Source organism: Nothobranchius furzeri, chromosome 4, assembly GCF_043380555.1.
Source record: "Nothobranchius furzeri strain GRZ-AD chromosome 4, NfurGRZ-RIMD1, whole genome shotgun sequence".
NCBI classification, from domain to species: domain Eukaryota; kingdom Metazoa; phylum Chordata; class Actinopteri; order Cyprinodontiformes; family Nothobranchiidae; genus Nothobranchius; species Nothobranchius furzeri.
In genome coordinates, this window is record NC_091744.1 from 88105270 (window position 1) to 88123858 (window position 18589).

The window sequence follows — 18589 nt, forward strand, 5'->3', positions numbered from 1 at the left end:
ACAGCTGAAGGAGAAAGACTCAGAGTTTCTATAGAAACGCTCGGTGCAGGTTATACGTCACAGCTACAGGCAGCACCAGCAGCTGGGATGAAAACAGGCCAACCCTGAGGAGCAGAAGCGGTCAATGACCAAATCCATTCAAACGTATGTCGGTAAGTCGGCGTAGGGCTGGGCGATATGGCAAAAATAGAATATCACGATTTTTCCAATATTTTATTACGATTTCAATTTTATCACGATTTTTTATCCATGAATAGCATAACTTCAATTGCGTATTAAAGAAGAGAAACACTGAATAAATAAACATATATTCATATTAGGGATAATCAGCACAGTGCTAACACACTTATATTTTAAACTCACACCAGAGATGATAAAAGCCCTGAGAGAAAATTACAAAAATCAGTTTTTCTCGTTTTTCAAGTAACTTAACATAAATTAAAATGGTAAACATATTTAAAGTGCAAACATGTCAATTGCAAACGTATTGTGCAAACATGAACTTGTTCAAAATACTATGTAGCTCCCAGTTGCTCATGTAGTGGATAGTTAAGCTCAAATACGGCTCTGATGTGCGGCTGCACCAGAGATCGCTTGTGGTAGCAAATAACTGCGCATTCTGAATATTTTCTGCAACTCTCACTTTGCATTCAGCGTACATGCGTGGCATGGCTCTCCATATATTTAACTTTAATACAGACGACACTTTAGTCACTTTATTCACTTACTCAGTGTTTTTTGCATATTTTTCGGTTTAATCCATCTTCTTGCTGCTTTATATCTTATTGCCTATTTATTCAATGTTCGTATGTCCAACATCATGCTGCTCTGCTGTTATTTTTTTAATTGCCCCTCGGGGAAAAAGTTTTTCTGATTCTGATTCTGATCTTGACTCGCCTTACCCGTTTTATCTTCATTTGAAGTTAAAGACCGCGAGCTTGTTTGAGAAAACAGGTGCTCATTTTTGCACATTTAGCTGCATCCGTTTCCAGCGCTTTCTTCTTTTTAATTCTTGCCTTCTCCGCGCCACCCTTGCTCTTTCTACTTTCCATCTTTCCATCAACTGCGTGTCACGTGGTGCGCACAGGTGCATACAGGAAAAAAAAATAACGAGCTGCAGCCTGCAGGTAGAGCCAGCCAGAGACGACCGGGAGGAGCGTATGAGATCAGCCCGGCGGCCTCAGTGCCATGATTGAACGCCGGCACCAAAAAATAAAAATAAAATGATAAAAAACAAAAATGAGAGCACTGGCCCATGCGGCCTAAACATTGCGCGGCCCACCGGGAATTCTCCTGACCCTCCCGATTAGCCACTCCGGGCCTGCGTTCCTCTTCGGAACGAAAACCTCGTTGTCGCTCGCAGCCACGGCCAAAGCCATGTTTGTTCACACACAGGTGAAAACAAGCGGGGCACTAATATATTACTATGACTCACTCTGATTGGTTAAGGGTCAAACAAAGGCGTGTCATTCGCCGGAGGTAAGTTCCCTTTTCATTCAGAGGCAGAAATTCAACAGCAGAGCTGTGAATTGTGATAAAAAGGTCTCTCAAAAAAGACAGACCGTCAGATGTGTAGATCGTAAAACGGTCTAAAATCGTCATATCGCCCAGCCCTAAGTCTGGGGCAGCACGGATCCACGGGTCTTAGAAAAAACCCCTATAGAGTTAGCTAATACCAGCGGTGAGCTACAGAAAAACCCCTACAGAGTTAGCTAATACCAGCAGTGAGCTATAGAAAAACCCCTATAGAGTTAGCTAATACCAGCGGTGAGCTATAGAAAAACCCCTACAGAGTTAGCTAATACCAGCGGTGAGCTATAGAAAAACCCCTATAGAGTTAGCTAATATCAGCGGTGAGCTATAGAAAAACCCCTATAGAGTTAGCTAATACCAGCGGTGAGCTATAGAAAAACCCCTACAGAGTTAGCTAATACCAGCGGTGAGCTATAGAAAAACCCCTATAGAGTTAGCTAATATCAGCGGTGAGCTATAGAAAAACCCCTATAGAGTTAGCTAATATCAGCGGTGAGCTATAGAAAAACCCCTACAGAGTTAGCTAATACCAGCGGTGAGCTATAGAAAAATCCCTATAGAGTTAGCTAATATCAGCGGCGAGCTATAGAAAAACCCCTATAGAGTTAGCTAATATCAGCGGCGAGCTATAGAAAAACCCCTATAGAGTTAGCTAATATCAGCGGCGAGCTATAGAAAAACCCCTATAGAGTTAGCTAATACCAGCGGTGAGCTAAAGAAAAATCCCTACAGAGTTAGCTAATACCAGCGGTGAGCTATAGAAAAACCCCTATAGAGTTAGCTAATACCAGCGGTGAGCTATAGAAAAACCCCTATAGAGTTAGCTAATACCAGCGGTGAGCTACAGAAAAACCCCTACAGAGTTAGCTAATACCAGCGGTGAGCTATAGAAAACCCCCTATAGAGTTAGCTAATTAGCTAATATCAGCTGTGAGCTACAGAAAAACCCCTATAGAGTTAGCTAATACCAGCGGTGAGCTACAGAAAAACCCCTACAGAGTTAGCTAATACCAGCGGTGAGCTATAGAAAACCCCCTATAGAGTTAGCTAATTAGCTAATATCAGCTGTGAGCTACAGAAAAACCCCTATAGAGTTAGCTAATACCAGCGGCGAGCTATAGAAAAACCCCTATAGAGTTATCTAATTAGCTAATATCAGAGGTGAGCTATAGAAAAACCCCTATAGAGTTAGCTAATTAGCTAATATCAGCGGTGAGCTACAGAATAACCCCTATAGAGTTAGATAATTAGCTAATATCAGCGGTGAGCTACAGAATAACCCCTATAGAGTTAGCTAATTAGCTAATATCAGCGGTGAGCTACAGAATAACCCCTATAGAGTTAGCTAATTAGCTAATATCAGCGGTGAGCTACAGAATAACCCCTATAGAGTTAGCTAATATCAGCAGCGAGCTATAGAAAAACCCCTATAGAGTTAGCTAATTAGCTAATATCAGCGGTGAGCTACAGAATAACCCCTATAGAGTTAGCTAATATCAGCGGTGAGCTATAGAAAAACCCCTATAGAGTTAGCCAATATCAGCGGTGAGCTACAGAATAACCCCTACAGAATTAGCTAATATCAGCGGTGAGCTATAGAAAAACCCCTATAGAGTTAGCTAATTAGCTAATATCAGCGGTGAGCTATAGAAAAACCCCTACAGAGTTAGCGGCGAGCTATAGAAAAACCCCTACAGAGTTAGCTAATTAGCTAATATCAGCGGTGAGCTACAGAATAACCCCTACAGAGTTAGCTAATATCAGCGGTGAGCTATAGAAAAACCCCTACAGAGTTAGCTAATTAGCTAATATCAGCGGTGAGCTACAGAATAACCCCTACAGAGTTAGCTAATTAGCTAATATCAGCGGTGAGCTACAGAATAACCCCTATAGAGTTAGCTAATATCAGCAGCGAGCTATAGAAAAACCCCTATAGAGTTAGCTAATTAGCTAATATCAGCGGTGAGCTACAGAATAACCCCTATAGAGTTAGCTAATATCAGCGGTGAGCTATAGAAAAACCCCTATAGAGTTAGCCAATATCAGCGGTGAGCTACAGAATAACCCCTACAGAATTAGCTAATATCAGCGGTGAGCTATAGAAAAACCCCTATAGAGTTAGCTAATTAGCTAATATCAGCGGTGAGCTATAGAAAAACCCCTACAGAGTTAGCGGCGAGCTATAGAAAAACCCCTACAGAGTTAGCTAATTAGCTAATATCAGCGGTGAGCTACAGAATAACCCCTACAGAGTTAGCTAATATCAGCGGTGAGCTATAGAAAAACCCCTACAGAGTTAGCTAATTAGCTAATATCAGCGGTGAGCTACAGAATAACCCCTACAGAGTTAGCGGCGAGCTATAGAAAAACCCCTACAGAGTTAGCTAATTAGCTAATATCAGCGGTGAGCTACAGAATAACCCCTACAGAGTTAGCTAATACCAGCGGAGAAATGAGCCTTTCGTACGAGGGTCAAACAGCAGAAGACTGAATGTTGTGCAGGAAGAGAACTCCAAACAACTGCACTGTCTAACAACCTTCCAACATTTACTCAAACGGTCAGACAGGTGTGAGCATAATCTCCCCCTGGGGCACCTTACACCAGGTTCTGTGGTTCTGAAGAGATCTTGGGCTCATTCAGCCCAACAACATGGAGCCAGTAGGAACAGCTGCAGCATGAAATGACAAACGAGCAGAAGCCAGTCTGCGTTTGCTTTGCTGCTTCTGCAACAGGCACAAAAACACCACGCCATCTATGAAAGCTGTCTTTTTATTCTGGAACACAAAAACAGCAGAAGGTGGGAAATGTGTTTGTTCCCAGAAGACTCTCTGCACAGAAACAGACTGGAATTCTGTAGAGCCACACAAACCAGCTCCATGCAAATGTGTGTACAACCACTTTGTTTATGCAGAAAAACAATCTGGTCTCACATGAAGAGATGCACAACACTGCAGCGTGTGTTTGCTGTCTGACCTTGTGTTCAATCATGCTGCTGATCTCAGGCAGGAAGTTTTGGCTGATGACACGGTAGAGGTGGCGGTCCTGTGGGGAACTTTTGTCCTTGATGCGCTCTGCCAGACTGATCCACTGTTCCTCCGAATCACACACAAGGGACCAAGCACCTCGCCTATGACCTGCTAGTGGCAAAGAGCAGAGACCCGGGATTACTGATTTAAAAGAGACGAGACTGTTGGACGGGACACAAATAAGCTCTTTCACTACAGCTGTCACCAATACTTAAATACTTCAGACTTTATTACCTGAGGTTGGAGGATCATCATCCAGTCCATTTTCTGTATTCACCTCTGTCGCTTCACCTTCACCATCACTAAAAGCAAAACAACAGAATTAGGGCAAGACTTAAGAAAGGTAAACAACAATCAAACAAGCACACCTGAGTAAAATGCTTCGAGTCAAATCAGCCGCAGAGTTTCAGAAATGTCCCAATAACTCAAAATTACACACAATTTATATCAAGCAGCCATCTACGGTTCAGCCTATGTCCAGAACATTTAAGCCTTTGTTCTAATGAAAATACATAAAAACTCTAAATAAGGGACGGGCAAAAACCAGGTGGCAAACAGCCACAAAGTTAATATTTCAGTTGCATAATCAGCACATCTGTGCAGCACATCTGTGCAGCACATCTGTGCAGCACATGCACCGATCCACATGTCACCAAGTCCCCACAGTTGTTGCCTTCTTCACCTGAAACAATAGTCTTCAAACTTTCTCTTCTTTGGTGGTCTTCCCCTTTTTTTCCTCTCTGGTAAAGACAGGTCAGCAGTTTCCCTGTTGGCAGACATAAAAGGGATAAATTAGCTGTTAAATATAACTTTTTCATAGGAAAATTAGATCCTTACCAAGGTTGCAAACAAGCGTTAAGTTACCACTAGATCACGTTTAATCCACCCACCCAGAGAAGTGACTAAGCGTGCTGGATACAGTGAAACACAGATGCAGGCGGTATTTACCCAAACTGCTCTTCCTTTCTCTGAGGTGGCTCTTCTTTGTACATCCGAGTGCCATAAAAGTACCAGTAGAGGGCTCCATTCCCATCCTGCCCCAGGGGCTCCACCCTGAGGCTATCTGCATCCAGCCCCTGAAGGAAAGGTGAGGGGGGGGGGGGGGGTACTTTAGTTATATATATATATATATAAACTATAAGTTTTAAGTCACGAGTAATTAATGTAGTCCACCGAGGCTCGAAACCAGGGTTTGACAAGAAATTTTAATTTAGTATTAGTCTAAGAAGACTAAAAGTCTGATCAGTTTTAGTCACAATTCAGTCAAATGTGTTCTTTTTATTTTAGTGAACTAAAATATGTGTAATCTTCGTCTGCTGCAGTCCTTTTCTACCTGTGTACAGGAACTGTTAGCCACGCCTGCTTGAAACTGTGAAGGAATATGTAAAATTCACATTTCACACTTTGGATCAATAAAACTTTATACTAATAATTATTAATGGAAAACACCAAAATGAGCACTGACGATTAGAAATTGTGCCTCTCAATATTAATAAATAAACAAATCTGTATGATATGCAGTAATAGTTGTAAACATGACAGGAAAGACTAAAATGTGTTCCTATGCAGACGTAAACTAAAGGTAAGACTGGTTTTCAGGTGTTTTTATTAGACTGACTGATCACCGCGGGACACCTGAACGTTTCTCCTCACAAACACATCACTACAACACCGAACGCTGATCACAACAGCAAGACCGGCGCCACAAAAAACAGAAACGATTAGACAACAAGATGCACATCGCGCTGCTCCATGGTTCAGTTGGCTGAGATCCAGCACCCCCGCTTGCTGCTAACAACGTCGTAACACTTGTATAACCAAGGGAAACCCCAGATGTGTACTCACCAAACTAATACTTCTCAGATCGTCTCATCTACCATGTTTCCTGTCAGCCGTGGACATTTTCTCCCTTCAGACTTAACTGTTACCAGTATGAACATCAGTACATGATGTCTGGTTAGCGGTAGCTTGTTCAAACAGTGTCTGGCTCCAGATTCTGATTGGTTCTTTTGTCTAGTCTCGCCTGTTCCATTTGCTGATTGGTTCTTTGGTGCCGTCTTCCATCTTTTCCGGTTTTAGATTTTCGTTGCAGTCTCTTAATCGTCAAATAGTAAATGGCCTGTATTTAATATAGCACCTTCTAGAGTCCTGGAACCCCTCAAAGCGCATTACAACACAGTCATTCACCCATTCACATCCTGGGTATGATGAGCTACACTGTAGCCACAGCTGCCCTGGGGCCACTGACAGAGGTGAGTCTGCCGTATATAGGCGCCACCGGTTCCTCCGAACACCACCAGCAGGCAAGGAGGGTTAAGCGTCTTGCCCAAGGACACAACAAAAGTACTGGTCAATATTCGTCATTATTTAGTCTTTACTGGCTTTTATGTTTTAATTTAGTTTTAGTCTGCAAAAATTCTTTTGTCACGGGAAAAAAAGAAAACTTTTAGTCAACGAAACCAACGCTGCTGGAGACACACGCTTAAGTGTTCATTCTGTTGAAAGCATTTATCAACTGAAACTTGTTGCTCAGGAAAAATAAATAAATAAAAAGCACATCTACTGGCAAACCTTTAGACACCTACACAAAATCATGTCCACAAGACAATCCTGAACACTAGAGAAATGCTCCGACTTACAAAACAAAAACGTTACTTCCATTTCAACAAGCACGTAGGAGAAGAACGTTTTCAGCTTGGTAGCGTACCTTAAGGAGGTCAAAGACATCAGCAGCATCCAGACGGTAGTCACAGAGCCGATGCAGCAGCTCCACCTGAGTGCGAGGTGGAAGGCTCTCAAACGGACCCTCATGAAGTGGGTTGGCCTTCCCTTCTTCTAGTTCCCATCGGTAGCTGATGATGTCCTCCAGGTAACTGTTGGATGTCTGAGGGCTAACACACACACACACACACACACACACACACACACACCTCAGATTGCTAATGATGCTAATGTAAGCTGACTGAGTGGAAATAATGACTAATTGGACTAATCAGATTTTAAGGCTGAAAAAGTACTTTTATACTACCAAAACCCAGTTCTGCTGACTACTTTAAATACACTTAATATGATTCTGCACAAATTCTATGACAAACCTTTATTTTTGAGATGTGAAAAGATGCAAGACTGAGGAAACAATACTGTACATCAATGGGAGCAGGGTTCATATCTCAGTTATGGGTGGTTTGAGGTATAGAAAGATGAGTACAGAACCGGACGGACCCCTGCCTGAAGGACTTGGGGATGGGTTTTATCGGAGAATCTCAACAGAAAAAGGGAAAATAAAAAAGTGGCTCATCTTGAAAAAGCAGTGTGCACTTTTCACACAGCTGCAGGCTCTCCCTTCTCACCACCCCATCTCTCTCCTCCCGTTGACTCCGACGTTCTCCCTCCACCTTTCCCCTTGCTCCGGCAGAGCGTTTAACGCATGCAGATGAAAAGGGCAGCTTTGTGAAAGGCCAGCAGTGAGCAGCCACCCCAGGATGCCAGTGCCTGTCCAGTCCAATAAAGCAGCCTGTCTTCCTGTTACTGACTGCCTGCGTGGAAAACTGGATCCCTCCTGCCTCTGTGCTTATCTTTTTCATGTACAACTGTCACCCTCTCCAGTGATTGAGTCAAACATGAGCGACTAACACACGTAGGTTTGAATACCAACCTCTGCTGTGTAGTCACTTGCTCCCACGTGTTTAAGGTGGTAGAGATAAGTTTGAGTGGATAAAACACTTTCATATCTAGCAAACACAGAGCATGATTACATCTCATCACCTTCCACCACCTTAACACGGTCTGAGTAAGTCCTTACCCCTTTACAAATTACGGTGACTCACACTTTCAATGGAGCTTCCCGGGAGCTATGACTAATATCAAATGTAATATAATACTCGGTTCATTTGTGAGTTTTCCTCGCTGTCCCTCTGACAAGCCTCTACCGCTGTCCTTCGATGGCTAAATAGAATTTGCTACAGAAAAACAGAATTTAACGGACATATCTAATCAGACTGTTGTCAGCATAAAAGAGATAAAATAAAAAGCTATTTGATGTGTCTAAGACTTTTTAGCATGGACATTTTTTATCCAATGTAAACAAAACAACATTTATATCCAAAGAGATCATAATATTCTAGCTTTTCAAATACTGTAAACTCACGTGATGTCTCTGCGTTGGTAACATCCTTGTAACAAACGGGTGATGAGGTCACCAAGGAAGCCAAAATTCTGCTCTAACAAGGCCTTCTCAAGCTCCTGTTGACAAACAAACAGACAAACAGGATGTATGAAACAAAGGAAATACAAAGTACTTCTATTTTACTGACAAAACTCTGTTAACGTGTAGGTCAGCTGCGCAAGTCCAACAAGAAGGAATCCTATAAAATCAACTTTCAAGATTCAATGAAACCAAATGTATTCACAGAAAAACAACAACAAACGTAGTAAGTGAAATAAAACAGAGACGAAGAAAACAACATAATAAGTATATGTATGTATGAGTGAGTTTGCGCCGTATTGCATTTCTCTGATATTAACCAAATCTAGCTCAGAGTGATGAGCTACTAGGGTCATCACGGTGTGAAAATGTAACCTCACGGTTATTGTGACCAAAATTACCACGGTTTTCAGTATCATCGCAGTATTTTTTTAAACGTGTTACATTTTCACACAATTAAATAAACCCTGTATGTCAGGAAATATTGTCCTCAGTTTGTGTCTAAATTTGGCCTAAAATGTGTTATTTTGTAATTATGTTGTTTATTTGTTTACATTTTCCCCCTTTAGTCTTTAAAATACCAATATTTGCCCATAACTCCTTATTTTTTGTCTGTTTGATGTCATCATTTAAAAATATTAGACCAGATGATACTCAGTACTCAAGTAGACTTCTAATCAGATACTTTTTTACCCTTACTTGAGTAATAAACCCTATATCAGGAAAATATCGTCCTCGGTTTGTGTCCTTCCAGTGAGCTTTGCAGATGTGGGAAAATGTCATCAGGCAGTAATCGTTGTTAAATTCATAATTATTCTCGGAGAGAGACCAACTCTTATCGGCCCCTGGGAGCCCCGTAATGCATAGCGTCATTTCAACATGGCGGTGTCCGCGACACGGTTTATATGCAGGTAGCGGCGCTGCGGCTGCTTTATATAGCGACTCGTTGCATTCTCCCTCAACCGAAATCCTCGGATCACGCATTTTAGCTAAAACGCTAACGTTAGCTTGCCTTGCGTTGACTGTAGAGTTGTGGGTGATGGTCACGCAGATGTGTCATGAGATTTGAAGCGTTGCTGCCTTTCACAGACACTTTTTCTGCACGTGCTGCAAACAGGATAGCCGTCTTCTATCAGCTGTCCCTCGGCATTCTTCACATATCCAAAAGATGCCCGTACTTCCCACTTTGTCTTCTTTGAGGGATAATAAATGTCCTCCTGAGCGCTGCCGTCTCCTCCTTTGGCCATTATTTCAGCTTTAGCTTAAAGAAAGTTTTGGTTGTAAACAACAAAGTGCGCATGTGCTGCCGGCAACTTCAGCAGATGATACGGTGGCTGGTAAGGGTCACCGCGCCTACACCGCAGCCACGGTAACCCACCGAGATAATATAGTTTTTTTTACAACAAGACGGTTATTGTTATTGTCAACTTTTTTACCGGGGTTTACCGCTACACCGGTTACCGTGACAACCCTACGAGCTACAAGCAACCCAATGCTTCCATATTTGAATCGTCTTCTATTTCCTGTGTTTTCAGTCTTCTTACTGGATGGGGTGGAGTCATGTGACTCCATGTGACTAGCTGTGACGTGGACCCTACTGGTCTGTGTGCCACAGCTTCTTTAAGGGACATGAACATCAGTAACCTATCATGTTTTTTCATTTTTCTGTTACCGAATTTAACGACATGGAAAAAAGACATCAGTCATGATTTTCGGTAACGATACATTTCGTTTCATCGCCCAGCCCTAGTCAGAGCCATCACGTCTCAGGCACTGAACCGTATTCAAACTAACAAACCTTCATGTAAACTGTGGTGACAGATCCTTTAAAGACAAATATGATAATTATAGGAGGTGGGCAATAATCAGAATAAGCTATGAAGTTCTATTGAATCCTAAGCATTTACAGACATAAATTAAGGGTTTGGCGGGATGTTTTTAGGTAGGAAGAGCTTAAAGACAAATCCAGGTCTGACTCTGTTTTGAGGTGTGTGTGTGTGTGTGTGTGTGCGTGCGTGCGTGCGTGCGTGCGTGTGTGTGTAACCAAGTGTTGCCAGTACAATGACCAGTGACCACACTGTGGCAGTCACTCATTTAACTTTGCTCTGCAGAATACAAACTAACATTTGAATCTTTAAATGCTGTAAACGATGATAATTGTGCTGACAGAAGGTAAGATGGCGGAGGTGGACGGCAGGAGAGAAAGGTGGAATTTGCCACGTCTCATTAGGGTTTTTGCCAGAGGTAGTTGGGCAGCAGCGGTGAGTCGCATTTAGCCATGACCCTCTCCTGCCTGGCATTGTGCTTCAACCATTCAGGTTTTGTCAAGCGGCAGTAACTGGCAGAGCCAACTCCAAAAGACCTGAAAGCACTAAGGAAAGATGGCAGGCAGCAGCGGTCGTGCCCCCTCCCCACCTCCGCTGACCAACCAAGACCTAGCACCCCATACGGTTTCCCAGCATGCACTGTTCTCCCTACTGATATCCAAAGGCTCTGGAGTCCAACAAGAGAAGACAGCGGGGACAAAGGGAGGCTGGAAATGCTAATTCAGTCTTCCATTAGCAGAGTCCATTTGACTTCTGGGACTATTTCTATCCAAAGCAAACGCCTCAGCCTAGAGACCAGTCTATCTGCAGGAAAAATAACTTCAACTGTCCACTTTGTTTACACTCACTCTTCTCACTTCTTCATCAATACTAATGTAAACCTCCTTCCTAGGTTGCCCTCTCCCAGTGACATGTAGGCAGTTTGACACTGGTGCAGTAACTTGTTTTCAAGCTGCCTCTCCCTCTCCCTGTAACCTAACTAAACTCAGAGGTCACCAAATGTCAGCATACACACCTCCTGGCCATGAAGGATGACGAAAGCCAGGAGCCAACAAGTCAGCACGATGAAACACAGGAGGGGAGAGGGTGAAAAACAGGATAAGATAAAGGCTTCAGCTTCAAGTTAGAAAAGCGGAAAAGAGAAAGACTGATGTCAGTTTGTTCCTCATTCTGACTCAAGATGGTCTAAAATAATGTAGAAGTTGATGACGAGAGCAAAACACTCTAGCCTCGAGGACTAAGAAGCTTGTTACAAATCTGAAAAGATGAACCATCCAGGTGAATATTCCAGGATTTTGATAATATCTAAAGTTTGAAGGATGAATCTTGTTATGCAGCACAATTTTGCATGCACTGTTGTAATCAGCATAAATGAAAGATAAAGGATCATATTGTTACCGTGACTCGTGCAACCATAACGAATCGTCTCTGAAGAGAAAGACTGAGCAATGTCTTACTAGCTTGTGTTTTTCCTGGCGATAGGGGGCGGTACATACCTAAATCATTGCAAGCAAGCAAGTGGTATTTTTGTGTTTGAGTAAGACATTACCAACGGAAGGCCATTAGGGTCAAAAATCCTTTGGTGCGCAATTTTTGAATATGTACATGGTTTCCAGTTAAGTGTCTATTAACTGATAAGGGGCATCAATACCCAAATAGACATTGTGGGAAACGTAGTTATAGGTTACAAAGCCGGGCATCAACCACCGGGCATATGGATATGTCCAGGGATTCATGGTAAAACTATACGTTGCCACGTTAAGGAGCGGATCATGATGAAAGACTTTTGACTCATTACAAACCAAATGAGAATGAACTGCATGTATGGTCACTAGGTGATAGTTAAATGGCCTGTATTCAATAGGGCCTTCTAGGTTTCCACAGCCCCCCAAGGCACTTTACAACACAAACAGCTAGTGATCGGTAACAGCTAAGCTTACAACAGTCAAATCCACAATGAAAACAGCCACAATAAACATGATAAAACTGAAATGAAATATGACTTATTGATATTATTTATCCATTTATTTCACCTTCAACATCGGTTTGAATCGACCTGACCTGTGCAGAGTGGAAACATGTGCACACTGCAAATGATGTGAAAACTAAAAAAATAAAAGGATTGTGGGATTTAAATTCTTCCTAGACAAAAAATGAAACGTTACTGTAGATTTTGTACACCGAGGGGTGACCTGCCTTAGCTACTCTGCTTCTTCAGAGAACTTCATACCAAAGACAACCAATAACCATAATGCTTGATGTCCACAAGTTTTGTCCTTCAGCTGTGAGCCATTTTCTGCTCAAACAGAAAACAAAACAGACTCACTAAAAATCTTAAACCATTTGCTGATCCAGACATTGTTTGTTCATGTTATCCAGCTGCTGATACACTCGGATCATAAATATTTTGTGTGCATATCTTAGTCCAAAGGCACGTGTCCAAAGGAAGCACACAGATCCTGTGTTGTGCTCTTTTCTACTCCAGGTCCCCCATCAGCCGGTCCTCAGGCAAAAGAGACAAACTGCACTTTGATCACACGTTGTAAAAGCCTGGGGCCACAGCTGGGGAATAAGATCTGAGAACTGCACGTCAGGTTGGAGGGCTTGCTGCTGCCCTTGGACTAACACTACCACAGAACATCTCAGATGGCAAAAATAAATAAATAAATAAATGTGTTTCGTATGTGGCCTTTCTTCAGCCATACACTGGAACATGATGAAAAACACCATGGGCAACAACCGAATATGAAGAACATGAAGAAATTAACACGCTTCATTTTAATCACTAGCATGGCACAATGCTAACGCTTGCTACTTCCATTCATACACGTGTTGCAGCAGAACAAACTCTATATAGTACTTTGACTCATATTAATGATCCATTAGACGCTACGATAAGAGCTGGAAGGGCGATAAGACTGTACACAAGCATAAATCATGGTGCTACACAGTCAGATTTATCACTAAGCTAATGATTTAGACAAAACAGGCTATTCAGTCCCCATGTTCACACAAAGACTGGACGGTGAGTAAAGGCTTAGTCAAAAGGTGTGTCATCACTTTAGTCCTCTGTGGACCTGGCTCATAATCAGCTATTCGCCCCTGAGGTATTTTTGCCACCTCTCTTAGCAGAATCTCTTGTTGTTTTACTTTTACCGGCCATACCTCTTCCCCCCCCCCCGCTTTACGAGAGTCTGCCAGGGCCTCTGAGGAACTGCTTAAACTCACCACCTCTTTCTTTCCCTTTCTCTGTCTTATCACTCCACTCCCTCCACACATTGTCCCCACTAAAAACAGGTTTGGGCTTCACTGTTCACTGCTGCTGAGGATTGTCCACGCTCAACAGAAAACATGACATACCATAGTCATGTCCTTACCAAAATATTAGGATTGGAAAACCAAATCCAAATCTAGAATGAATCAAAAAGTGAGTCACTGGACTCCTTCAGAAGGACAGTAAGTTATGCAACAAGTGACTCCACAATGACTCCACATCAAAATAACTGGTTTTCATTTTCACATTGCTCCCCTACCAAATGTGTCCTCAATAACGTTTGTGTGACAATGTGAACTTTTCCCGTTAATCTATGGAAATATCCATTGAAATGTTGTTGAAAATTAACTAAATGATGCACAGCTGTTGAAAAATGTAGGCAGCTTTGGAACATATAACAATAAATCGGGTCTAAAATACATGGGAGCGAGTCCAAGTCTCTGGTCGACGTTATATTAGACACGGTTTCCTTGTACAGGAGCCAGTGAGGACAAAATGCATTGGCTGGTTTGTAGCAAACAGTTACCAAACTTTCGCCATTTATAAACATTGTCCTTTTACACATTTACCTCTTTGCTCACCAACGGTGATGAAAGGCAATCTGATGTGCTCGTCATTTTGCTTGAGGTTTTGTTCCTAATGGCCATCCTTTGGTAAGGTCTTACTCAAACACAAAAATACCACTTGCTTTCAAAGATTAAGGTATGTACTGCCCCCTATTACCAGGGAAAATACACACCGTCATTTTAACAGAACACAACACCTTTACTCTCACAATGTAGTAGAAATGTACATGTGTCTCTGTTCCCCTTAAAGAAGTCAAATTCAAAGTACAGGGGTCATATGTTTGCCAAGTTACCCTTTAAAAGAAGCTCTACCAAGGTATTCAGATTTAAAGTGCCCCATGACACTCAGCTCTACACTTTCAAACATCTACACTTGAAAGTTCACAAGTTTGTAAAAAAAGACTTGTGTATTTCTTTAATCAGACATTTGCATTTGTAATATTTAGCAGGAACTCCACTACACTTGTTAAGGTGCTTAAGAAAAACAAACAATAATCCTGACAAAACAGACCAAAAAGAATCTTGCTGCAAGTTCCAACACTGAAGCCCCCCTTGAGGTAATCCTTTTCTCTGAGATGAGCTGTATATGACAGGGGCAAAAAGCTTCACATTTCCTGGAAGCCATTGCCAAGTATGGCCTGGATGAATGTTTGTGCTGTTGAAGAACATGGAGCCCAAACTCAGTTCATGATATTGAAGTTTAGATGTAATTGGTCTTAAAGGGAAGACACGAAAACAAAAACAAACTCGTGTGTGTGAAAAACTGAAAGCAGGCAGATATCAGCAGATCTAATTAATTTCAGCCTAGTTTTGTTAATTAGCTGTAAAACAGACGAAAACAACTTATATAATTTATTTTGAAAAAACATGTACTGTATTTTCCGGACTATAAGTCGCACTTTTTTTCATAGTCTGGCCAGTCCTGCGACTTACACTCTGGAGCGACTTATATACCAAATTATGTAGGCCATACCGCGCTGCTGCGGGCCGGCTCCGACCCAGGTTTCAGCTCCTCTGCCCCGCCATCACCTGCTGCAGCCTGTGGCGTGCTGCTGCAGGCCGGCTCTGGACCAAGACTGAGCTCCCCTGTCCCGCTGGGAGGGTTTCAAACACCGCCATCCTCTGCTGGAGACCGTGGCGCGCTGCTGCGCCCGCGTTGTTTATTCTGTTATTGTTAGCGGTACTTGTCTTGCAATGTGAAACACTTGGTCTCCGATTTTGTAAGAAAAATAATAAAATTTCCCCCCAAAATGCGACTTATATGTGTTTTTTTCTTCTTCATTATACATTGTATGGCTGGTGCGACTTATACTCCGGAAAATACGGTATTTGCTTATTCTTTGACGGTCTATGGCTGACTGCCCCACAGACTGACATGCATAGAGGGTAGCAGAGTCGCTCAACTGCAGTCTTCTGGTGCCATTGTTCATTAGCTTCAGCTGGCTCAGTTATATCGTAGCTACGTAGACTCAGAATCCCACCCTCACAGCCCCGTTCTCAGCTCCATTCTTGTATTTCTGGGAGTGACAAGACGTCCATGTATCAGCACACCTGATTTACACTGGCTCTTCAGGAGGACATCAAGTGCTGCAGAGGCCTGTTAATCACTCATTAATTTAAGTCAGGTGTGTGGCAGCAGGCCAACAATTCAAGTTTATTTATAAAGCGCCAAATCACGACTCAAGAGTCGTCTCAAGGCACTTCACATAATAAACATTCCAATCCAGGTCAGGTCATTAAGCCAATCAGAAAAAAGTTTCTATATAAGGAACCCAGCAAATTGCATCAAGTCACTGACTTAACACTGGTGTTAAAAAGGGCAACATGGAAAACATGCAGGACAGTGTGCCCTGAGGACCGGGGTTGGGAAAACCTGGCCTAGACAATGTCCGGAATGTTTGCTGTGGGAAAGTGTTTCAGCTGGGACTGATTTCACTGCTACACACCAAGACCGCAGCATGGCTGTATGCATACTTGTCCGAACTTGTGTACTCACGCCCTTGTGTACGTCATCAACGATGGCCCAAGGACTGTTCCAATCTGAAGTGCATAATAAGTTCGCTCAAAGTTCCCAGATGAGTTCTTGCTCTGCCCATTGTGTCGAGGATGGATCAATGCATCCTTCTGCGGAATTGGGACAGCAAATTTTCCCATAATGCATTGCGTCACAAACCGTTAACATACTAGCATCCTTGAGTATTGAAAAACGGCACACAGATGGGTGAAAAGCAAGTACATTTCATGTGAATTTGGCACTTTCGGCTAAGGCCAAACTAGACTTGATTTGTTCACCTCACCACAATGCACCAGGAAGAAGGGGTGGCCGTCGAAACCAATTCAAGCAGACAAACAACGCTGTTGTGTAAAATATGTCATGCTGACCATTACCAATATACCTTAACAATTAGCTATTATTCTAAACTATTTCATTACTCTCGACGTTCATATTGCTAACAGATGTAGCCTAGCAGACAACATCTCTGTAGCACTTTTTGGTTCAGACTAGCTCGGTGTTTCATCTCCATGGCAACAGCTTGAGTTTTGTAAGACAAAAATACAGTGAAACCAATATAATTCATCCATAAACCACTATATGAATATTTTGCCATACCGCCCATCCCTAGAGTGACATGGCCAAGATGGTGAGAACCACCTATCGGGCTTCAGTTCAGTTCTTCAGAAACCTACAGGGACAGTGCAGAGGGTCCGTCCATATTACAACTGCAGTCGATGACCGTGATGCATATGGAGAGCACACATGTGTGGCTTGTTATTAGAAATATTGGACCAAGCATAAACTAGTAACAGACAACATTACATAAAATGCCAGGCCAATATGAGATGCAAGTAAGGTAGGAGAAGCAAGGAGTTGTGACAAGAGTAGAGGGAATTATATCAGCAGCTTGTTGCAGACCCAAAGAACTTGTAGCACCAGGGGGTTGGCCTCTCTGGCTACCCTCACAGCAAACACTTTCCAAGTCGATGCTGTTAACAGCTCCTCCGGGGTCTATATCACCAACAGTTGGAGGATGTGTGTATGGCTAGCCGGAGGGGGAAGGGAGACCTGTTTGTTGTGTAAAGGCTCCTCTCTTCCTCTCTTGTGCCTTTTTCTTTACATCTTCCTCCACCCCCTCCTACTTACACATGGCTCCTTCAGGAACCATCATCTGACAACACCCTCCACCCCCACATGTAACCACCTCTTGCCTCATGACAAACACACGCACACACAGTAGTAACACCACAGGAAAACGCCCTCACATCCTCAGGATGTACACTTCATCTGATCTTTGAGTTGTTGCCACACACATCTGACTAACAGCTCAAAACATGAACTGGTTGGCTCATTTCTGTAGACCGTCTGACCAGATTTTCAAAATAATAGCTGAAAATGGAGAAATGTCCCTTCTCCAAACCGCTTTTTCCATCTGAACAACTCCACGGACACATTTTTATTTAACACATGTGAAGTGACATAACTACAGGTAGAGATCTGATCCAAACCACAATGTGGAAACAGAAGAACACTAACTGTGGCGCGTACACCAGATAACCAGTTCTAGTTTCCAGCTGTTTTATTGCACGTCAGAGCCAGGTGGAACAAGTGGCTGGGCTGAGGAAGACACCAGGGAGGACTAAAGGTGGATGCTTCATAGAACCCTTCCTGAACCGTGTCAGATGCATAGACACACACCTTGAACATGCTCCTTGACTTTGTGAGGACTGTGAGAATTGTTAAGCTTGTGAGATGTGAGGCTGCACAGAGAAAACAGTGGCTTTCACACAGGGTCCGAAATTAACACTCGCCACTCGCCAAATGCGAGTAAATTGCTCCATTTGGCGAGTAAATTTTTGAGCTCTACCTGCCACCTGGCGAGTAAATGTTTGCACCAAATTAGTTATGTTTATCAGTCATCTTCCACGGATTTCTGATACTCCTCCCGCCTGCATGCAGCGTACACAAACGTACGCGAAACGTGAGCGCCGCATCCAACGTCATTTCCACCTATCCCATTCAATCAGTTTATCAAGTTAGCCGTTAGCTTCGTGTTAAAACTAGCGGTGAAATGTGGCGGTTTTTAACTGGAGTCAGCCAGCCTTCCAAAAGAAAACTCGTCGAACTGGAAGAAAAACCACCAGGACCAGTGGCAACCAGAAG

General features: G+C 42.8%; 1 protein-coding gene and 1 long non-coding RNA gene across 4 annotated transcripts in view; one reads left to right on the forward strand and one right to left on the reverse strand.

Moving 5' to 3' along the window:
• The window catches only part of cecr2 (CECR2 histone acetyl-lysine reader), a 55016-nt gene that overhangs the window by 16422 nt on the left and 20005 nt on the right, over window positions 1-18589 (reverse strand). For 2 of the 3 annotated variants that reach the window (XM_015965446.3, XM_015965444.3), the window contains exons 2-7: window positions 8708-8802; window positions 7268-7451; window positions 5509-5636; window positions 5243-5326; window positions 4795-4862; window positions 4508-4671 (exon numbers count right to left, since the gene is read on the reverse strand). In XM_015965446.3, coding sequence (XP_015820932.3) covers window positions 4508-4671; window positions 4795-4862; window positions 5243-5326; window positions 5509-5636; window positions 7268-7451; window positions 8708-8802 — 723 coding nt within the window. The remainder of the gene's footprint in view (window positions 1-4507; window positions 4672-4794; window positions 4863-5242; window positions 5327-5508; window positions 5637-7267; window positions 7452-8707; window positions 8803-18589) is intronic. The other variant, XM_015965445.3, reaches the window with a different exon arrangement.
• Window positions 11362-13266, forward strand: LOC139069697 (uncharacterized). Its single transcript, XR_011520390.1, has 2 exons — window positions 11362-11868; window positions 13076-13266. It is a non-coding gene; the product is annotated as an uncharacterized lncRNA (long non-coding RNA).